This window comes from Hippocampus bargibanti, linkage group LG04 (genome assembly GCF_051943395.1).
Source record: "Hippocampus bargibanti isolate YZ-2025 linkage group LG04, ASM5194339v1, whole genome shotgun sequence".
NCBI classification, from domain to species: Eukaryota; Metazoa; Chordata; class Actinopteri; order Syngnathiformes; family Syngnathidae; genus Hippocampus; species Hippocampus bargibanti.
The window spans coordinates 23,706,054-23,722,481 of NC_142737.1; the positions used below are offsets into that span (position 1 = coordinate 23,706,054).

Genomic DNA, 16,428 nt, shown 5'->3' on the forward strand with positions numbered 1-16,428 from the left:
GAAAATAGAATAAAAATCCGGCAATGCATTTTGGGATTTTGATGGCAATTTTCCATCAATGATTGCATCGCGGAAAACTGCTAACTCATTCGCTGCCATTTCCGAATTTCTTCGGTTATTGAAAAGTGTGACGTGGAGCGCCATTCCCGAATTTGTTCGGGTTTTGGCTTCTCTTGCAGGGGGTGTCAATAAAACGATAGTCAGACCTCTGGCAGTGTTCTTTCCCTTCTGCGAGGGGGCAGCATTTGCCTTTTGTCCATTTTAGCGCTTTGTTACAGCTTCGGCTGTTGTTAGAGCGCTATATGAATCAATATGTTTATATTGTATTGAATTTTGGATTATTAGTTGAATTAGTATATTAGTCTATTTTTTTAAGATTTCGTAGACTACCTGTTTATGTTTTCCTTTTGGTTAATATGACTTGATGTGAATATGAATTCATTATGCTTCCACCATAAACGCAGGTGCCAGCAATACTTGAGTCAAATCAAACAATGTCAATATCATGAGTTGTGTAAATCAACGACTACCCGTATCCATGACTTCAATTAGTTATGAAGAAGTAATGTGAAGTAAAGTAAAACCATCTGGTGTTGGCCCTGTCTGCCAAGCTACTATAGGCTCTACATTATTCAATTGAGCTAGATCAGGGCTGTCAAAGTCATTTTTTGCCACGGGCCACATTGTAGTTATGGTTTCCTCTCGAGGGCCGTTCTGAATTTGGGGAAGCCATTAGAATGTTTAATCCCCTCCACATATTACATATAGGGCACAAATCAAATTAATAAATAACTAGTTTTCAAATTTGAAGTCAAGAATAATGACTGTTATTGTGGTGTAAATCCACAAATAAGAAATGTTGGTTAGGATTTTAGCAACCATCATAGAATTTCAAAAGTTTGATTTGATTTCCCGGACCGAAAAAATGATGTGGCGGGCCGGATTTGGCTTGACTTTGATACCTCTGAGCTAGACTTTTTGCTCGCAGTAAATGATTTAATAATTGTGATAATAATATCTGGGTATTTTCTGCTCCAATGTAACTGTGCTCCCGTGCACAAAGAGATGTTCACAAATTCATGATTGAATGAGTAGATGACGTGGAATAGCCTGAGAAGACGTACCTCAAACTCATCCAACACCTTTGAGATCAGTTTATCAGTTTAAGTGCGGCCTTCTCATTCAACATCTACAAATACCCTTGAAGCTGAATAGACACAGAGTCATACAGACCTACTCCAACATTATCTGAAGTATTTCCAGAATCTTGTTATAGTTGCTGTGACGATGGCAATCAGGCACACAAAGCAAATTACACTAGACAGTATATGTATTACACAGTGGTGAGGAACGGATGTTATGATATCTTGGCTCTTGTCATTCTTGAATTTACAACTTTACTTGAATTTACAAAGTATTTAATGGAGCCGTCTCTCTCATTACCAAGTGAGAAGGAGCCTACCACTTGCAACTATAATGGGCCAACTTGGTTGACAAACAGCATCAATTCCATCAGTGTTGTTCTTGTATCGTAAATCATAAACTTCCAATGTACACTCCGTGTGTTAGCAAAAGTGCATTTTAAATGATGTGCTGAATTGTCAGTAGAACTGGACAATCATTAAAGCTGGAGAGAAATAGTGCTTGAATAGGCGATTGAGTTGAAAGTGTTGCAATGCATCAAGGCAGCGGCAATGTTTCGTTTTTGCCATTAAAGGCTAGTGGTAATTATTTCCGAAGAAGCAAATTAAAATATGACCAAAACCAGCCATTTTGTGCTGTAAAACAAGTACACAGACCGTCGTCTCCAGCGACGATGCTTGTCCCCAAAATCTGGCTGACCGTGCATTCCGTTCACCGGCGTGTGTGTTTTCTGCTGGGATGACTCTCGGTTCTCTCCTGTCTTTAGATACCAGCCTGTTGATATCATTCAACCAACCTATCATGTATTGCCAGCCTCATTCGGGGATTCTGATTGGCACATTGTCACAGGCAACTCTGTTACCACCACCAATGAGTCCCCACGTAGAAAATCCTCACAGCATGAGCTGGAGAAACAGAGAATGCCAGGTGACTATTTTCTTTCTTTTCTACCCTTATTGTGAAGACTGACTGGGCGCCCGTGCCTTTTTTTTCTTCTTGTGTTTCCATCTATTTTCCATCTATCTCCCTCTCCCTGCCCCCTTTTTTTCTATGCATTCTCATTTTTTCATTTATTATTATTGTTTTTTATTTTGTTGGGTTTTCCTCGCTCTCCTTTCTTGCAGAGCACGATCTACTGCGGCAGGAGCTGAACAACCGATTCCTGGTTCAGAGTTCAGAGCGGGGCCGGTGGGCATCTGCCTTACCGCTGGCCCCCGTGTCGCTCCTGAGGGCCGAGTTTCACCAACATCAACACATGCACCAGCACCAACACACCCACCAGCACACCTTCACGCCCTTCCCCGCCAGTATGCCCCCGGCCGCCATCCTCACCCCGCCCACCGCACCTCCCGTGGTGCGTAACCAAGCCAGAAATGTGAGGATAAGTAAAAAATAATCCTAATAAATTAAATCAACTTTGAAATTCTAGTCACTTCCCTTGCCACCATCCTAATCCCCTTCTCAATCAACCCACACTGTTTATTCACCCAGTAAATGACCCAGTGTTTCCCGTTGCCATAGGAACCCCCCCCCCCTCCTTCATGAAAATAATCACTCTTTATCGGTTTAGTCTGTGATACCTGATCGGTGCCCAAATCCAGGATTCATACATAGTTAAAATCCAATGGCTTCTGCTTCCCCTGATCTCATTCACACATACAACATTATCTGTTCATTTTCATAATGTTATTTACACTGCCTCACATTTCAAAGACACTATGTTGGGTCTGCCAACAATAACTCTCTGATCAAGTTTTACATGAATTGTCAGTCCCATGATATATATTGTGCAGGGAAATTACCTACAGGTAGGCTTTTGTTTTGAGTTTAAAAGATTATTTGATGAAATGATGAGGAAATGGTCATTTGCATCAGACAGAGTTTGAGTGTTCCGCGCGCGACTGAGAGACATAACCCCAAACGGCATATTTGTAGAATCCGTCATTGACATGAAAACATGTTTGAGACTGTTTTGATCCTGCGGTCGTGCCGTTGCTGCTAACAGATTACCATTAACTTTTGCGTGGCAGTTTGAGGGAGGTTCAATCTGTATTTCCCAGACTGTTACTAAGAAGAAAAATTCAGTATTCAGTGTTCGTTTCTTACATGCAGCAATTCAGGCAAAAAGCACAATTTTCTCTTCTGACTCAAGTATAATAATGAGATATCATTCATCATCTCTTGACCTCTTATTAAGAGCTTGGTGGTCATTCGCAGCACACTCGTAAGTGCTCACAGAGCACTTTGCATAAACTGTTTCTTTTTTTTTGTTCTTTGTACTGTGTTTCTCCTTAATGTGTTTTCCTCACCCCATCATTTTCCCAACAGTGATTCTTCTCTTCGGATACATGCTGAGAGCTGCGGGATTAATTATGTAGTTGTTGTTGCTGTGTTGTCAGGTGGTTTATCACAATATCTCTCTCCTGTCCTCTCTCCACTCCTCCCATTGGCTCTTGTCTAATTTCAGCTGTTACATTCCTTGGCTAATGGCAGTAATTAATGAAATTACACCACATCGATATTTGTTTATTGTTCAGTGCCCTCAAGCAGGTGGCAGCATTGACCCACTCTGTCAACCCCCCAGCCTCCAACCCTCACCCTCAACCCCCCAATGTCAGCAAGTGATATTGATGAAAGATAAACTGTTTCGAATCAAACTGACATGCATCATATATTCTCTGTAGATGATTTTTTTTTCCTTTTACAAGGCTGTAAAGAGACATGAATTTCCTTTTCCAGTGTGAGAATTAAGCTGGCCGTGCCTTCAGAAACGCAGAACAGGCATTTAATGAGTGTGAAAGCTGGCTCTGGGTTGTCTCTCAGTAAGCAGGCTGTCTTTGATTTGGGCCTATTAGAGTCCTTGAACGAGCACTGCCGCTGTTTTGTGCAGATGTGAATGTCCCAGTTGCACCAGAGGGCCTCCAAGTCCGTATCTTGTGTCCTCACAAGTAGCTTAGCCAACAGCTTAACCACCCACGTCGCAGCACACACACCAATATATGTCCCTTCTACCCACTCATTTTTATGTAAACTAAAATATGTCAGTGCCCGCCAGGATAGTTTATAAAAGCACTCGCAAAAAGCACCTGCAAATGGTTTGTGTATTTGTGGAGTGGAATAAGTAAGTGTCACATGTAATTAGTGTGTTTTAAAAATTTCAAGCCTGCATTGGCTCGGGAACAGATGCACAATGCCACCATTCATGCGTTGGACAACGTTTTCACTCTCTTCATCCCTCTTCAGCTCATGACTTCCTTGTGTGTCGAGGGCATGATAAAAACATTGTCATTTGAAGAACACCGTTGTAAAATGACAAATTACTAATGTGTTTATTCTGCTCGACTAGAGCTCTCCTGCTCCAAAGCTTTCACCACATAGTTAAGATAAGAATCTGTTTTAAATTAAATTAAAATTTCACCACATCATTTAAGCATTATTTACTGTGTATCAGTTACATGCTGATCTGTCTTTATCAGCACCTAAACTTTGCTAACATTGGCTGCTCCACCAACATTAAAACCTGATGAACAGGCTGGTCACACAAAAGGACTCCTTATGGTCTTTCATTTTTTTTTTTTTTTTTTTCTTTTTATGCTTGATTGCTTGAATCAGGGTTTAAAGTCAAGTCTGTTTTGTGACAACCTTCTTTAAATAAACTACAGTAAAACTGTTAGTTTCACAAAAATTATTCACTGAATAAAATCAACTTGTTGGTTGAATAATGATATAATTCCCATGATGACCAGACCCAACCCCTCACAACCATTGCCACCGTCATGCCGACACCTTGTATGCACAGTTGGATAATTTGTGCATTTCTCTTGTTAATAAGTGTCCTGCCTTATCAGACAATACAATCAAAGTAAACCCATGACTGTTGAAAGCCAGCTGCTTCACTTGAAGGTTCAATAATCTGGATCAAATTGTGCTGATTTTTTTTTTTTTTTTGCAGATGGTGATCATATGTCTTGGATTCTTCCCTGAATTATAAAGCTGTTATATGTTGTACTGAGTTTGTGAAGATGATCACTTCTCATCGAATTTTCTTTTTTTTTTTTGCTTTTTCTCTTCCAGTTTGACAAATATACTCCCAAACTGGACAATCCGTTCATCAGACATCATTCTAATGTAAGTCATTGAATATTAAAGCCCTCATTTGCATTTGAAATGGTCAATGGTTGACCTACTTGAATGCTGTCCCCGTATCATTTGATTTACTCCATCCTCTTTCTCCTCAGTACTTCCCCTCCTACCCTCCTACCATGCCAGGTATGCCCCCACTGCTCCCACACTCAGGACCTTTCAGCTCACTGCAAGGAGCCTTCCAACCCAAGGTCAGCCCCATTGCGCAAATCTCATGCATGAGCTGAAAAAAGACATGTTCACACACACACAAAAGGTTTTCATTTTCTCCCAAAATTTTTGCAAAATATTTTCCCCATCAACACAACTGTAATTGAAGACAATTTATGTCTGTCCTTAATGCTATCTTCTACATGTAACACCCGTTTCTGCATGTCATTTATTGGTTGTATTCGTTCTACAACAGCATTGTCTGAGCATACGGCAGCTATAGCAGAGTATTGGACGAAACCATGACAAGCAACAGCTGAGAGCATTAGATAACATCTGTCTGTCTGGGTGAGACAAGACTCCAAAGGCTGCAGGGGTGATGCCATTGAGGATGGGAGGGATAAGATGTGGGAGGAGGGTGCGGTTGTGTCTGGCAGATGCCCAAAGGCTCTGACCTGGTGTAGGCACCAATCAAAGCTGGCCTAAATCCACTGGCCTTATTCCCGGTGGGTTCTGTCATGAATAGGCCCTTTTGTCAAAGGCCCCTCGAGATGGTTCACGGAACACTCTTAGATGCGGAAATCATCCGAGAGGCATTTTGGGAGAGGAGCTTGGGGGTCAGAGACTTATGTGTGTTTGGATCCGTGTCTGTTGGCGAAAGCCGATGACTTACGTCAACTTGCAGGAATTTCCCAGGCGTGATTTAAGGACGGATTAATATGGCTGATCCAGGCACTCTGATGACATAAAAAGAAGATCAGAGAGATCTGAGACGGGTTAGCCTGCTGTGGGTCAGCAACAGTTGTCGGAACCATCATCAGCTTTGACACATCGGTCGCAAAGGATTACAGAGTTAAAAGTCACACTGAGCACCGTAAAAACGACAAGGGGAATCATCTTTTCCTCTTATTTGTGGAAGTCTACACGTGGGAATCGTACGCTTGAAAGACAATACATAGTACTTACAATACATACAGTCAACGTAATTCTGTAACTTTGATCATTATTCCTTACCCTTCACCTTTTTGTTGGGCAGCTTTGTCAGATAATGTGTGATTGCTTTCATTTCCTACAGGCATCCAATCCCATCGATGTAGCAGTGCGTCCTGGAGCAGTACCCCACACACTCCTTCAGAAAGATCCACGGGTAATTATCCACCTGTCCTTCAGTCACTCATTTGTTGCAAACATGACAACCTTTAAAGACAAAATATGAGTGAGCTATTTGCGTAACAAACGATATTCTCCCCGTGGTTACGTGAGTTTTCACCTGGCTCCCTGGCTTCTTCCTACATTCCAAATACTTTCGACTTCGGTTGATGTACGCCTCGAGATATTCATTAAGTGTGAATGTGTGCGTGGATGGCAATTTGTCTATAGGTGTATTGTTTTTGCCTAGCAACCGGTCCAGTGAATGCTTCACTACTCACCAAAGTCAGCTGGGAAAAGTGCCAGCTCACCCACAGCTATTGGGTGATAGATAATAACGTTCAGGTCAAGCCATATAGAAAACGGATGATGGAAGGACGGAAATGTTGAAGTAGATGTGACACAGGTGTGCTTGCATTTAGTGCTGGAGTGGCACTGGACATTTATCCACGAGAAACTAACATTAATGCCATTAGATTTTCAAAGCAGCAATGTCTTTTCCCACCTCATAAAGCTTTTTCTCCTAGCAGATAACGGATCCATTCAGGACAAATGTTCGAGTAAGTTGAATCTTTCGTCTTTATACAGTTTCATTTTCCTGGGCAGGCCACAAAGTCAAACATTCCCCAATAGTCACTGGCCAAGAAAATAAAAGCTGCTGCATTTAAAATTAACATTGATGTCTCTCTGTTTTAAAGTTAGGGTTAGACACTTAGTGTCTGATTGTAAACCAGGATGACTGACCCGTTTGTAGTTTGGACAGAAATTCTCAATACCAGTATCCAGTTTTAGTTTTCCTTATAAAAGCCAGCTAGCTCACTTCAGTTTCTCTCTAAATCTGTAGAAACCTGGCAAGTGGTGTGCAGTGCATGTCCAGATCGCGTGGCAGATCTACCACCACCAGCAGAAAATGAAGGTGCGTGAGATGAAACAGTTTTTACTCTTAAAAAATGAGATGTCCACTTCCCAACAGAAGTATACTACAGTCGAGGTCATGCATGTTTATTTGAAAAATAATAATAACAATAAAAATATGCATTCGTGATATTGAATATTCAAACCAAAAACAGGTGTTTTTATGCTCTGCAGAGACATTTTCATTGACCAATACAACGTTAGAAATAGTAAATTAGGGATGAAGTAATGTAGCACTATTCCTACCCTTTATATCAGGTAAAATCTACATACTGTACATTAGTGATCATACTTTAGAATTGGAGATGCAGAATTATGTTTGCTTGCCCACCTCAACCAGCTTACTGTTCTGCTATGTTGACTCGCAGCCTAATTTTTCTTCCCCCTGTTTGTGCCTTGAACAATCAGCAAATGCAGCTGGACCCCCACAAACTAGACATGAATGGGAAGCTGGATCTGTTCAGCCGACCCCCAGTCCCAGGTGTCTTCCCGGGGTTCCCTTATCCTCATGACCTTGCACGGCCCCTGTTCTCCTCTTCAGGTCAGTGGCTTCCCACAACACCAAACTATGTGAAGGAATAATAATAAGACACAATTGTATTTTATGGATGGTTTGGTGAAAAATCCACAAATTGTGAACCACTACCCACCCGAACCTGAGCTAATGACAGAGCTTGCAATTATGCAATTGGAAGTTAATCTTAATGTCCCGCTGCTTCGATACGCTCAGGCCACCCTGCTCCCTCTCCATATGGTCCTGCGACACACACCAGTGGTTTCCTGCCTCCCAGTCATTTGGCAGGTCAGTGTAAGTAATTCCATATTTATATTGTTTTGATACTCTTTTATTCCATCGTTCTCATTTGATGTATCTCACCTGAATTCATTTATTGCATTAAACAAGGAGTAGAACACCAGGGGCATAGCATATTATGAAATTGGGATGCATGAAATTATTTTTACCCCTGTCTACTGTCAACTTTTGGTTCTGATTTTCCCTTCTGTATGTGCAATGGATGAAGCTGTATTTCCTGTATCGAGTGTAGCAAATTTAGACCAACTGAGACATTGAGAACATTGTGGAGCCGGTCTTAAATGTCATTTTAAATGGAAATAAAAGTCTTGGATTTAACTTTCCTGCGGATGTTGTAACATTGACTTTGTTGTGTTAATTTAGGCCTGTCTCTCACTATGCAGTGAAAGGTTGAAATTGTTTGCAAATGCTCCAATTGTTATTTTTTTTGTCACGGCAAAGGAATTTGTGACATTGAATGAGCCTGAACTAAAGGAAACATTTGCTACATTCCCTAACCCTCGCAAGTCTTTAGTAACCTGTGCGATAAAGGCTTCAACAACATAGCAGTATTTTGTCCTTTTTGATTTGCCTTGTTGTGTTCAGGTGTGTTAAATGAACAAGGGATGATGATGATGATGATGATGATGATGATGATGATGATGATGATGATGATGATGATGATGATGATGATGATGATGATGACGACGACTACAATGAATCTTTGTTGGATTTTTTTGCATTTCAATTATTTCCCCTGTATATTCACTTTCTGGGTGACAAATTGAGAGTTCAGTCAATTGAATAATCCCTTGAATGGACGTATTTGGTTCTTCTGATTATCGTACATACCGTTTTGACAAAGAAGACAGTGTGACTAAAGAGCCCTCTGTTCCCCATTTGTATGTTGTCTGTTGAGAGATGGTATCAACTATCCCTGTTGAAACGTTAAAACTATCCCACTTCCAAAATAATTTTTGTGGAGGAAACTTTAGATCAGATGCTATAGATGTGTGAATACAAAAGGGAGCCCATATGAAACAGACTTCTTCCTTGGTCCAGGAAAGTAAACACCCCCTTAAACACCTGTTCCCTCAGCCTTTCTACAAGCAATTTGTGCTCATTCCCAACAACTCTTTTGCACAACGTGGTGGGGTTCTCCTGATCCAAGAGGGACAACCCACTCCAGTTAGCAGTGCTGGCCATTGCAGCATCCGGAAGCATAGAGCTAGGGTGGCAGCGCTCAAGAAAACAGCTCGCTTGTAAGAGAGAAGCAGAGTGGTACGGGTTGGTGTGGTGGTGATCATCATTCGCCAGTACCCCCCACCATAGCCCCTTTTTGCTAATCCCTGTTTGGCATTTTGCAGATCCTTTCAGTCGCTCCAGTTCCTTTGGCGGCCTCGGCAACCTTTCAAGCAGTGCCTTCGGAGGATTAGGCAACCCCTCGCTTGGTAAGCGCTGGCCCCCTTTGCTTCTCCAAGGCTCCCCCCTTAAATCTGGCCCCTGTGACCAGAAACAATAAAGAGTAGGAAACGCATTTAGACCACAGGGACAGTCAGTAGGGGAGGAGAGAATTCACGACACTTAGCTCTAGTTTCCGTGTCAAAGCAGCATTAGCCAGGGTAGGCTCAACAAGGATGTACGACACACCACAGCAGACCACCTCATTGCTGCCATTTCCTCGACCAACTGTGTCCCCAACACCTGGGATTTAATTTTGCAATGCCACTGCCAACGGACCCTCTCAGTGCCCCCTGTTGGTGGCAGTTCAAATATTAATTATTTGTCAAGCCCCTTCTGCCCCATAATGGAAAGTTGTCGCTCTTTCCCCGTACCATTGTCTTTTTCTTTCTGCCAAATCAGTCACCGTGTGAAGAAAATTGATGCGATTGGAATAAGCATTCTTTGGAATGTTAGTCTCGCCATGAATTTCCACAGCCTTCAGCTCCAGCGGAGCAAATGAGTCATCGAGGCTGAGGAAGCAAGAGCTATAATCCAAGGGAAAATGATTTTTATTGTCATCTTGGGGGACTGACATTAACCTGAAATTCTTTCAAGCAGCCTCAGTGAGAAAAACAAAATAGAAACTTTTCATGCTAATGTCTTCCTATTTTTTGTTCCCTCAAAATATGCAAATTGAACTCCCAGTCGGTCCAATATCTGTCTCTATCTTCCTTCCAGGGTCCAACAGTATGTTTGGCCCCAAAGAGGGACCCGGAGGACTGCCCCCGTTTAGTAGCCCACAACATGACACCTGGAACAGGCTGCGACGTACACCGCCCTCTTTCCCCACGCCGCCACAGTGGCCTAAAACTGCAGATGCTGAGAAGAACAGCTCCGCCAACAGCCACGAGCGTGAACGAGAGAGGGAACGCGAACGGGAGAGGGATAAAGAAAGAGACAAAAGAGACTTGTCTATTGGGAAAGAGGAGAAAGACAAAGACAGGTGAGCTTTTATCTGTTCTTTGTAAAATAACAGACAGGCATTTACACCAATGCATTATTTAGAGTATGATCTATAAGCAACAAGAAAGGTGCAAATATAAACCAGTTTTAAAGAATTTGTCAAAAAGATGTACACAGGCATAGAGATCCAATATATGCATTATACAGTGTCTGAAATAACGTCTGCCCGGTCGCCCGGGCCATGCAACTATTACGCCGGATTACAATTTACAAAACGTCTCCGTAGCCGACAACTTCTTCAAGAAAAAAAAAAGAAATATTATAATTAATTAATAATATATTTTTTTTTTTCCACATCAAGCGTTTGCTTTATTCAATTAAGCAAACGTATGAACAAAGATGAAAAGGTCAGCAAACTGACTAAGTTTCTTGGATAAGAAGCGAAACGTCCGACACCTTGAAAGAATTACAGATGACGGCTGAAGAAACCTTTTCATCGATGGACCACTCCTGTACGACTGAGAGCTTACACAGACGTATGAACGAAGATTTCGAAATCTGAATAAATTATTCCGATTTCGAGTTCATTTTGGAAATTTTTGAATTTCGGTTCATTTGGCAATTTGCATACTCGGCACGGCAGCCAATCAGAAGGCTGCTTTGTGCTTCCGGACTTACCTGAGCGTTATAAGGTTGTGCATTTGTATATCATTTTCCAAAGTAGATGCACAGCACCTCAGCCCCAGAAGAAAGATTCAAAAGAAGTGAAATGTAAATTTCTCCAATCCAAAATTTATGACGCTACAAAACGTAAACGTACATTATCCTGCGACTGTAAAGTGTCCTTGAAAGTTTTGAAAGGCGCTTAGAAATCAATGTATCATTATTAATATTGAAAGCATTGTGGAAAGAGGAGTTTGTGTGGCTTGTAGCAGACGACGCAACGCAAACATTGGATTGTGCAACATGACGAACCGTGTATGGACAAACGACAATTGGAGCAAAATCATCAGCAGGGGATATTTACGATAAATTAAGCAAGGGAGCATTTGTGGTAGGTACATCCTTAATATAAAAAAATCCTTAATACTTTGCGTCAATAAGTTTTTTTGCGATTAGTCGTCTTATTGTGTTTCAAGTTGTGAAAAATGGGGCAGGCAACTTTATGGCTCGGCAGGCAACTCTTCAGAATTGTCTGCAATAGCAATACTCTAATTGGGTGTGTAGGTGTTTTTTTTAACTAGATACAGTTACACACCCTTCTTCAAGTCCCAAGACTATGTGTAAAATAAAAAAAACTAAGCGAGAGAGAGAAAGAGATCAAAATACTGCTTTTGCAGTTTGACCGAGTCACAACCTTTTCCAGCATGAATTAAACCTACAACCTGTGTAACTCAATTGAGAAGAAAAAGGTGGGAGAGGGGGTAACAAAGTACTAGCCAACTGATTATGGACTGATTGTACATGCGGACCATGGCTTGCGCTGACAGGTGTGATTATAAAAATATCAAGAACCACATACTAGAACAATTCAACTACTTTTGTGGTCTATCAGAGGCACATTAAATGGTGCCAGGTGTGCTGGCTCCTATTTAACATTCATTTCAATGTGATTGCTTCATTCTTTCAACAGTCAATCCCCAGTAAAAAGGTATGCACGCTTGGGCACTGTAACCACGTTTCAAAGATTTATTTTTCAGTTAAGTTCAACACATTTATGGTTGTAAGTTTTTAAATGATTTAACCTGGTTGTAATTTTTTTCTATCATAAAAAAACTTAGACGAATACTGGTCTGTAGCCCTTTTACAGATACATCCGCTGTGTGTGTAAATTTTACATATATTAAAGGTTGCTCCTTGGCCATGCTAAGAGTGTCCTTAGAATGGCCTATCACAGCCTAGGGACTAAGGCATATATATGTATAATATCTCAGTTTACAGTACTTGATTGGGAATTTATCCTCAGTGATGTTGAAGGTTTTAAATAAATATATTTGTCCTACTTTTGTGGACTAGCACTAGATTGTGTGTCGGGATAGTATATTTATCAACCCATTGCTGAGCGTTGAACTGCCAGGCAGGATTCCGAGAGGAAGACCAAAGAGGAGGTTTATGGATTTTGTCAAAGAGAACATGAAGGTAGCTGGTGTGAGAGAAGAACATGCACAAAACCGGGTTAGATGGAGGACACTGATTCGCTGTGGCGAACCCTGAAGGGAAAAGCCGAAAGGAAAAGAAGAATTCATTCTCTATCACGTTTATCCTCATAAGGGTCACGGTTGCATTAGATCCTGTCAAAACTGACGTCTGCTGAGAAGCTAGGTATACATATTTAAAAACCCTTCATTTTTATACTCACAATTCCTTCATGAATCAATCATATATTTTTGGGATAATGTAGGATGAAGCCATTGTTTGGAGAAAACCCACGCAAGCATGGGTCTAAACATATAACCACTTCAGAGGAAGACCAGGGTGCTCGATTAAATCATTTCTGTCCAGTAACTTACTGTTTCTCCAAGAACTGCGAATGTATTTATTTGTTTGTTTATTGTGTGTGTGTGTGTGTGTGTGTGTGTGTGTGTGTGTGTGTGTGTGTGTGTGTGTGTGTGTGTGTGTGTGTGTGTGTGTGTGTGTGTGTGCGTGTGTGTGTGTGTGTGTGTGTGTGTGTGTGTGTGTGTGTGTGTGTGTGTGTGTGTGTGTGTGTGTGTGCGCGCGTGTGCGTGTGTGTGCGCATGCGTGTGCGTGTGTGTGCGCATGCGTGTGCGTGTGTGTGCGCATGCGTGTGTGTGCGTGTCATATTGTTTATATAGATTTGCTGAAAAAATATTACAGCACGACGAATGGCACCAGTAGTACTGTATTACCAAACTCCAGAAACAGAAGCATTACAACCCAAACAGAAACTAACCTGATGTTTTTATCATTGCAGAGATTCGGTGGAACGTAACCGCCACTCCAACCGGTCATCTCCAGCCTCTGCACCAGTCAGCTATCAGATCAGCAACTTGATCCGTTCCACCAGCCAGAGCAGTGATCCGGGACGACATCACAGTGGCAGCATAGATCTGGTGCGGGAGACAGCTAAAGAGCTACTGGAGCGCCATAGAGAGTCCTCCACCCTAGTCGACGTTAAGATAAAGGAGAGCCACTCGCCTGGCAAAGAGATGCTGGAGAGGAGATCTTCAGAGGATCCTATTAAACCATCTCAACGTTCTCCCTCTCCATACGCTAAAACAGTAATCACTGAGCAGAGCATGAAGATGGTAAATGGGCCCCCGCCTGCACTCAAAGACATTGAGAGGAAAGAGCCTTCAACCGGGGAACAATTCCCAAAGGTAAAAAGTGATGACATGAAGATCAAGGAGGAGAAGAAGGAGGAGCAGGAAGTGATGGTGGTGAGTTCCGAGCCAGCTATCCAACCACCTGGACAGGTCCAGTCGGCCCCCATGACGCAGCCTGGAAATCCACACCACCACCACCCTCCCTTGTCTCAGCATCCACATCTTCCCTGCACGCGTGGCAGTGAAATTTCAGCGGCGGGTTTGCATGGTGTCCCCATGGCACACTCACTCCCCCTTTCCATGAGTGCCATGCCCCAAACGGGCAGCCTCAATGTTCTGGACCGGGCCCGAATGGCTCCCTACATGGGAGTCAGCCAGCTGGCAGGAAGAGAGCGTCTCCCCCACCCGGCATTCCCTTGGGACCCTCTGAGAGAAGCCTACCGCAGCCTGGATCTGCAGAGGCGCATGGACTTCCATCTCAGAGCCGATCAAGGACATCGCTTCCCCAGTGTGTATGAACAGGAGCGAGCCTACCGTGAGCGGGAGGCGCACGACTACTCTCACCATGAGCACCTTATGGAAGTGCGCAGGGAGCACGAGAGGATGAGGCAGCAGGCGGAGGAGCGAGAGCGCCTCCACCTGCGGGAAGAGATGGACCGAGCACGGCTCCATCAGTTGCACCAATCGCCCATGGAAGGCCACCTACCGCACATGCCTCCATTCATGCCCCACCTTGGTGGAATGCCCTACCCCAGACTCAGCCCCTCCACCGGGCACAACGGCCTTCTGAACAGAACACCCCCGACTGCTGCTCTCAGTGCGCCTCCGCCACTTGTTCCGGCAGGCAGCGGCAGGCCAAACTCTCCGAGGAGGACTACACCCCTGACAACCACCCAGGACCCTCGGGACTATTCTCCATCTCGCAACCCCAAAGAGGTCGAGGCGCGGTAGCCTCTTGAAAAAGTGTACTCCCAAGCTCTGCTCCCCAATCAAAAAATGTCCCTTGAACAAAATGCACTCCTCTTCCCTAGAGAAGAGCAGACTTCCCCAAGGGAAAAGGTATGATTTTACAGTAATTGTTTGAGCACATGGCACCAATATTTTTTGGGTGCACTGAAGGTTTGGACAATGTCAAAATAACACAAATATGTGTGTGTGTTTATATCCACCTTAAATATTTGATAATTATTAATATATTAATCAAGTGACTTTTTTCATCTTTAAGTGAAAAAGGCGGGTCTGAAATAGTTTGTATATTTGCTATCCTTGTTCCGTGCACAGATATCATTTCTATGAATTTGATGTAATGTGTGCAGTTGTCACACTTTTTACAATATTTATCCTAATTGATTGTATGGCATAGCCATTTTGACTGTAAAGACTGGATTTGGATTACATTTGGGTCATTTCACCTCATGGTACCAGGATATCCTCAAAATGGCAATGTACAGTGTGGTATTACCAATTTGTTTTGCCTCAAGCATATGCAGACAAATATATATAATGAGGTTTTTATTCAGTCTCTGTATCGAAATCTGGTGTAAATAACCTGTCGATATCCCATTGGGTGTACATTTACGAGGCTTTTTTAAACCATTTCTTAAAAAAAACAAACAAACCATAAAGTCCAATTTGTGCAACTCATCTTGATTGAATATCAACGCAAGAGACAAGCCTTGCCAATGGATGCAAGGTGGTGGTAGGCGCTGGAAGGGAGCCTAGAAGGATCATCAATCTGCTATCTATGCAAAGCAGCATGGCTTCCTCGATAGATTTCCTGATGGAAGGAGAATTGTGACACTGACAGGTTTGGGTAAACTCATGTTGATGTTTACAGAGGAAATAATCATGGTAATACTCAAAGACTCCCACGTCATAAACTGGACCAGACCCAGACAGAAAAGAGGGACACTTTAAAGTGTGCAGCAAAAGGACTTCCCTTGTCAAACTTGTGGTTCTGTGCAGTTGTTTTTCTTAGATTCATGGATACAAATAAAGTAGAATTTTAGGCGTGATAACTTAAAACATTCATGGTTTAAAATGTCTGTAATAAAGTTTGGACCTAATGTTTTGACTCACGTTTTCTGCCTGTCGTTTTATTGCCTGTTGTGAGCTGTGACAATGCACTTTTACACAAATCTGATTTGTGACCATTTGACCATAATTTGTCATCTGTTAAATGCGGGACTCTTCAGCGGGATCAATGAGATTGTGCCGTGACAATCTGGTGGGGAAAAATAGGTCATCGATTTTTGTATGAAAGGAGGTTTAGAGTGTTTGTGTTTCAGGTAACCAGTATTGACTGGGAAGCCCGGTAGCATATTGACCAACAGTCTGGGCTAATTAAAAGGAACACTGCCTTCGAGGCAGGCTATTGGTGGAGGAGAGGTTCTCTCCTAATGCATAACCACTCATCTGAAGAAGTACAGATGACGGCTTTTCATC

The 16,428-nt window shown here is 42.5% G+C and overlaps 1 protein-coding gene across 13 annotated transcripts in view; it reads left to right on the forward strand.

The window, feature by feature from the left end:
• The window catches only part of fbrsl1 (fibrosin like 1), a 476,317-nt gene extending 460,260 nt beyond the window's left edge, over positions 1-16,057 (forward strand). For 6 of the 13 annotated variants that reach the window (XM_088994765.1, XM_088994771.1, XM_088994766.1 and 3 more), the window contains 11 exons: positions 2,268-2,518; positions 5,218-5,271; positions 5,382-5,477; positions 6,512-6,583; positions 7,113-7,145; positions 7,430-7,501; positions 7,909-8,041; positions 8,231-8,308; positions 9,661-9,744; positions 10,475-10,739; positions 13,632-16,057. In XM_088994765.1, coding sequence (XP_088850891.1) covers positions 2,268-2,518; positions 5,218-5,271; positions 5,382-5,477; positions 6,512-6,583; positions 7,113-7,145; positions 7,430-7,501; positions 7,909-8,041; positions 8,231-8,308; positions 9,661-9,744; positions 10,475-10,739; positions 13,632-14,934 — 2,441 coding nt within the window. In that variant the 3' untranslated portion in view covers positions 14,935-16,057. Of the gene's footprint in view, positions 1-1,909; positions 2,071-2,267; positions 2,519-5,217; positions 5,272-5,381; positions 5,478-6,511; positions 6,584-7,112; positions 7,146-7,429; positions 7,502-7,908; positions 8,042-8,230; positions 8,309-9,660; positions 9,745-10,474; positions 10,740-13,631 lie in introns of all 13 variants that reach the window. The other 7 variants (XM_088994768.1, XM_088994778.1, XM_088994769.1 and 4 more) reach the window with 7 other exon arrangements.
• The last annotated feature ends 371 nt before the right edge of the window (positions 16,058-16,428 follow it).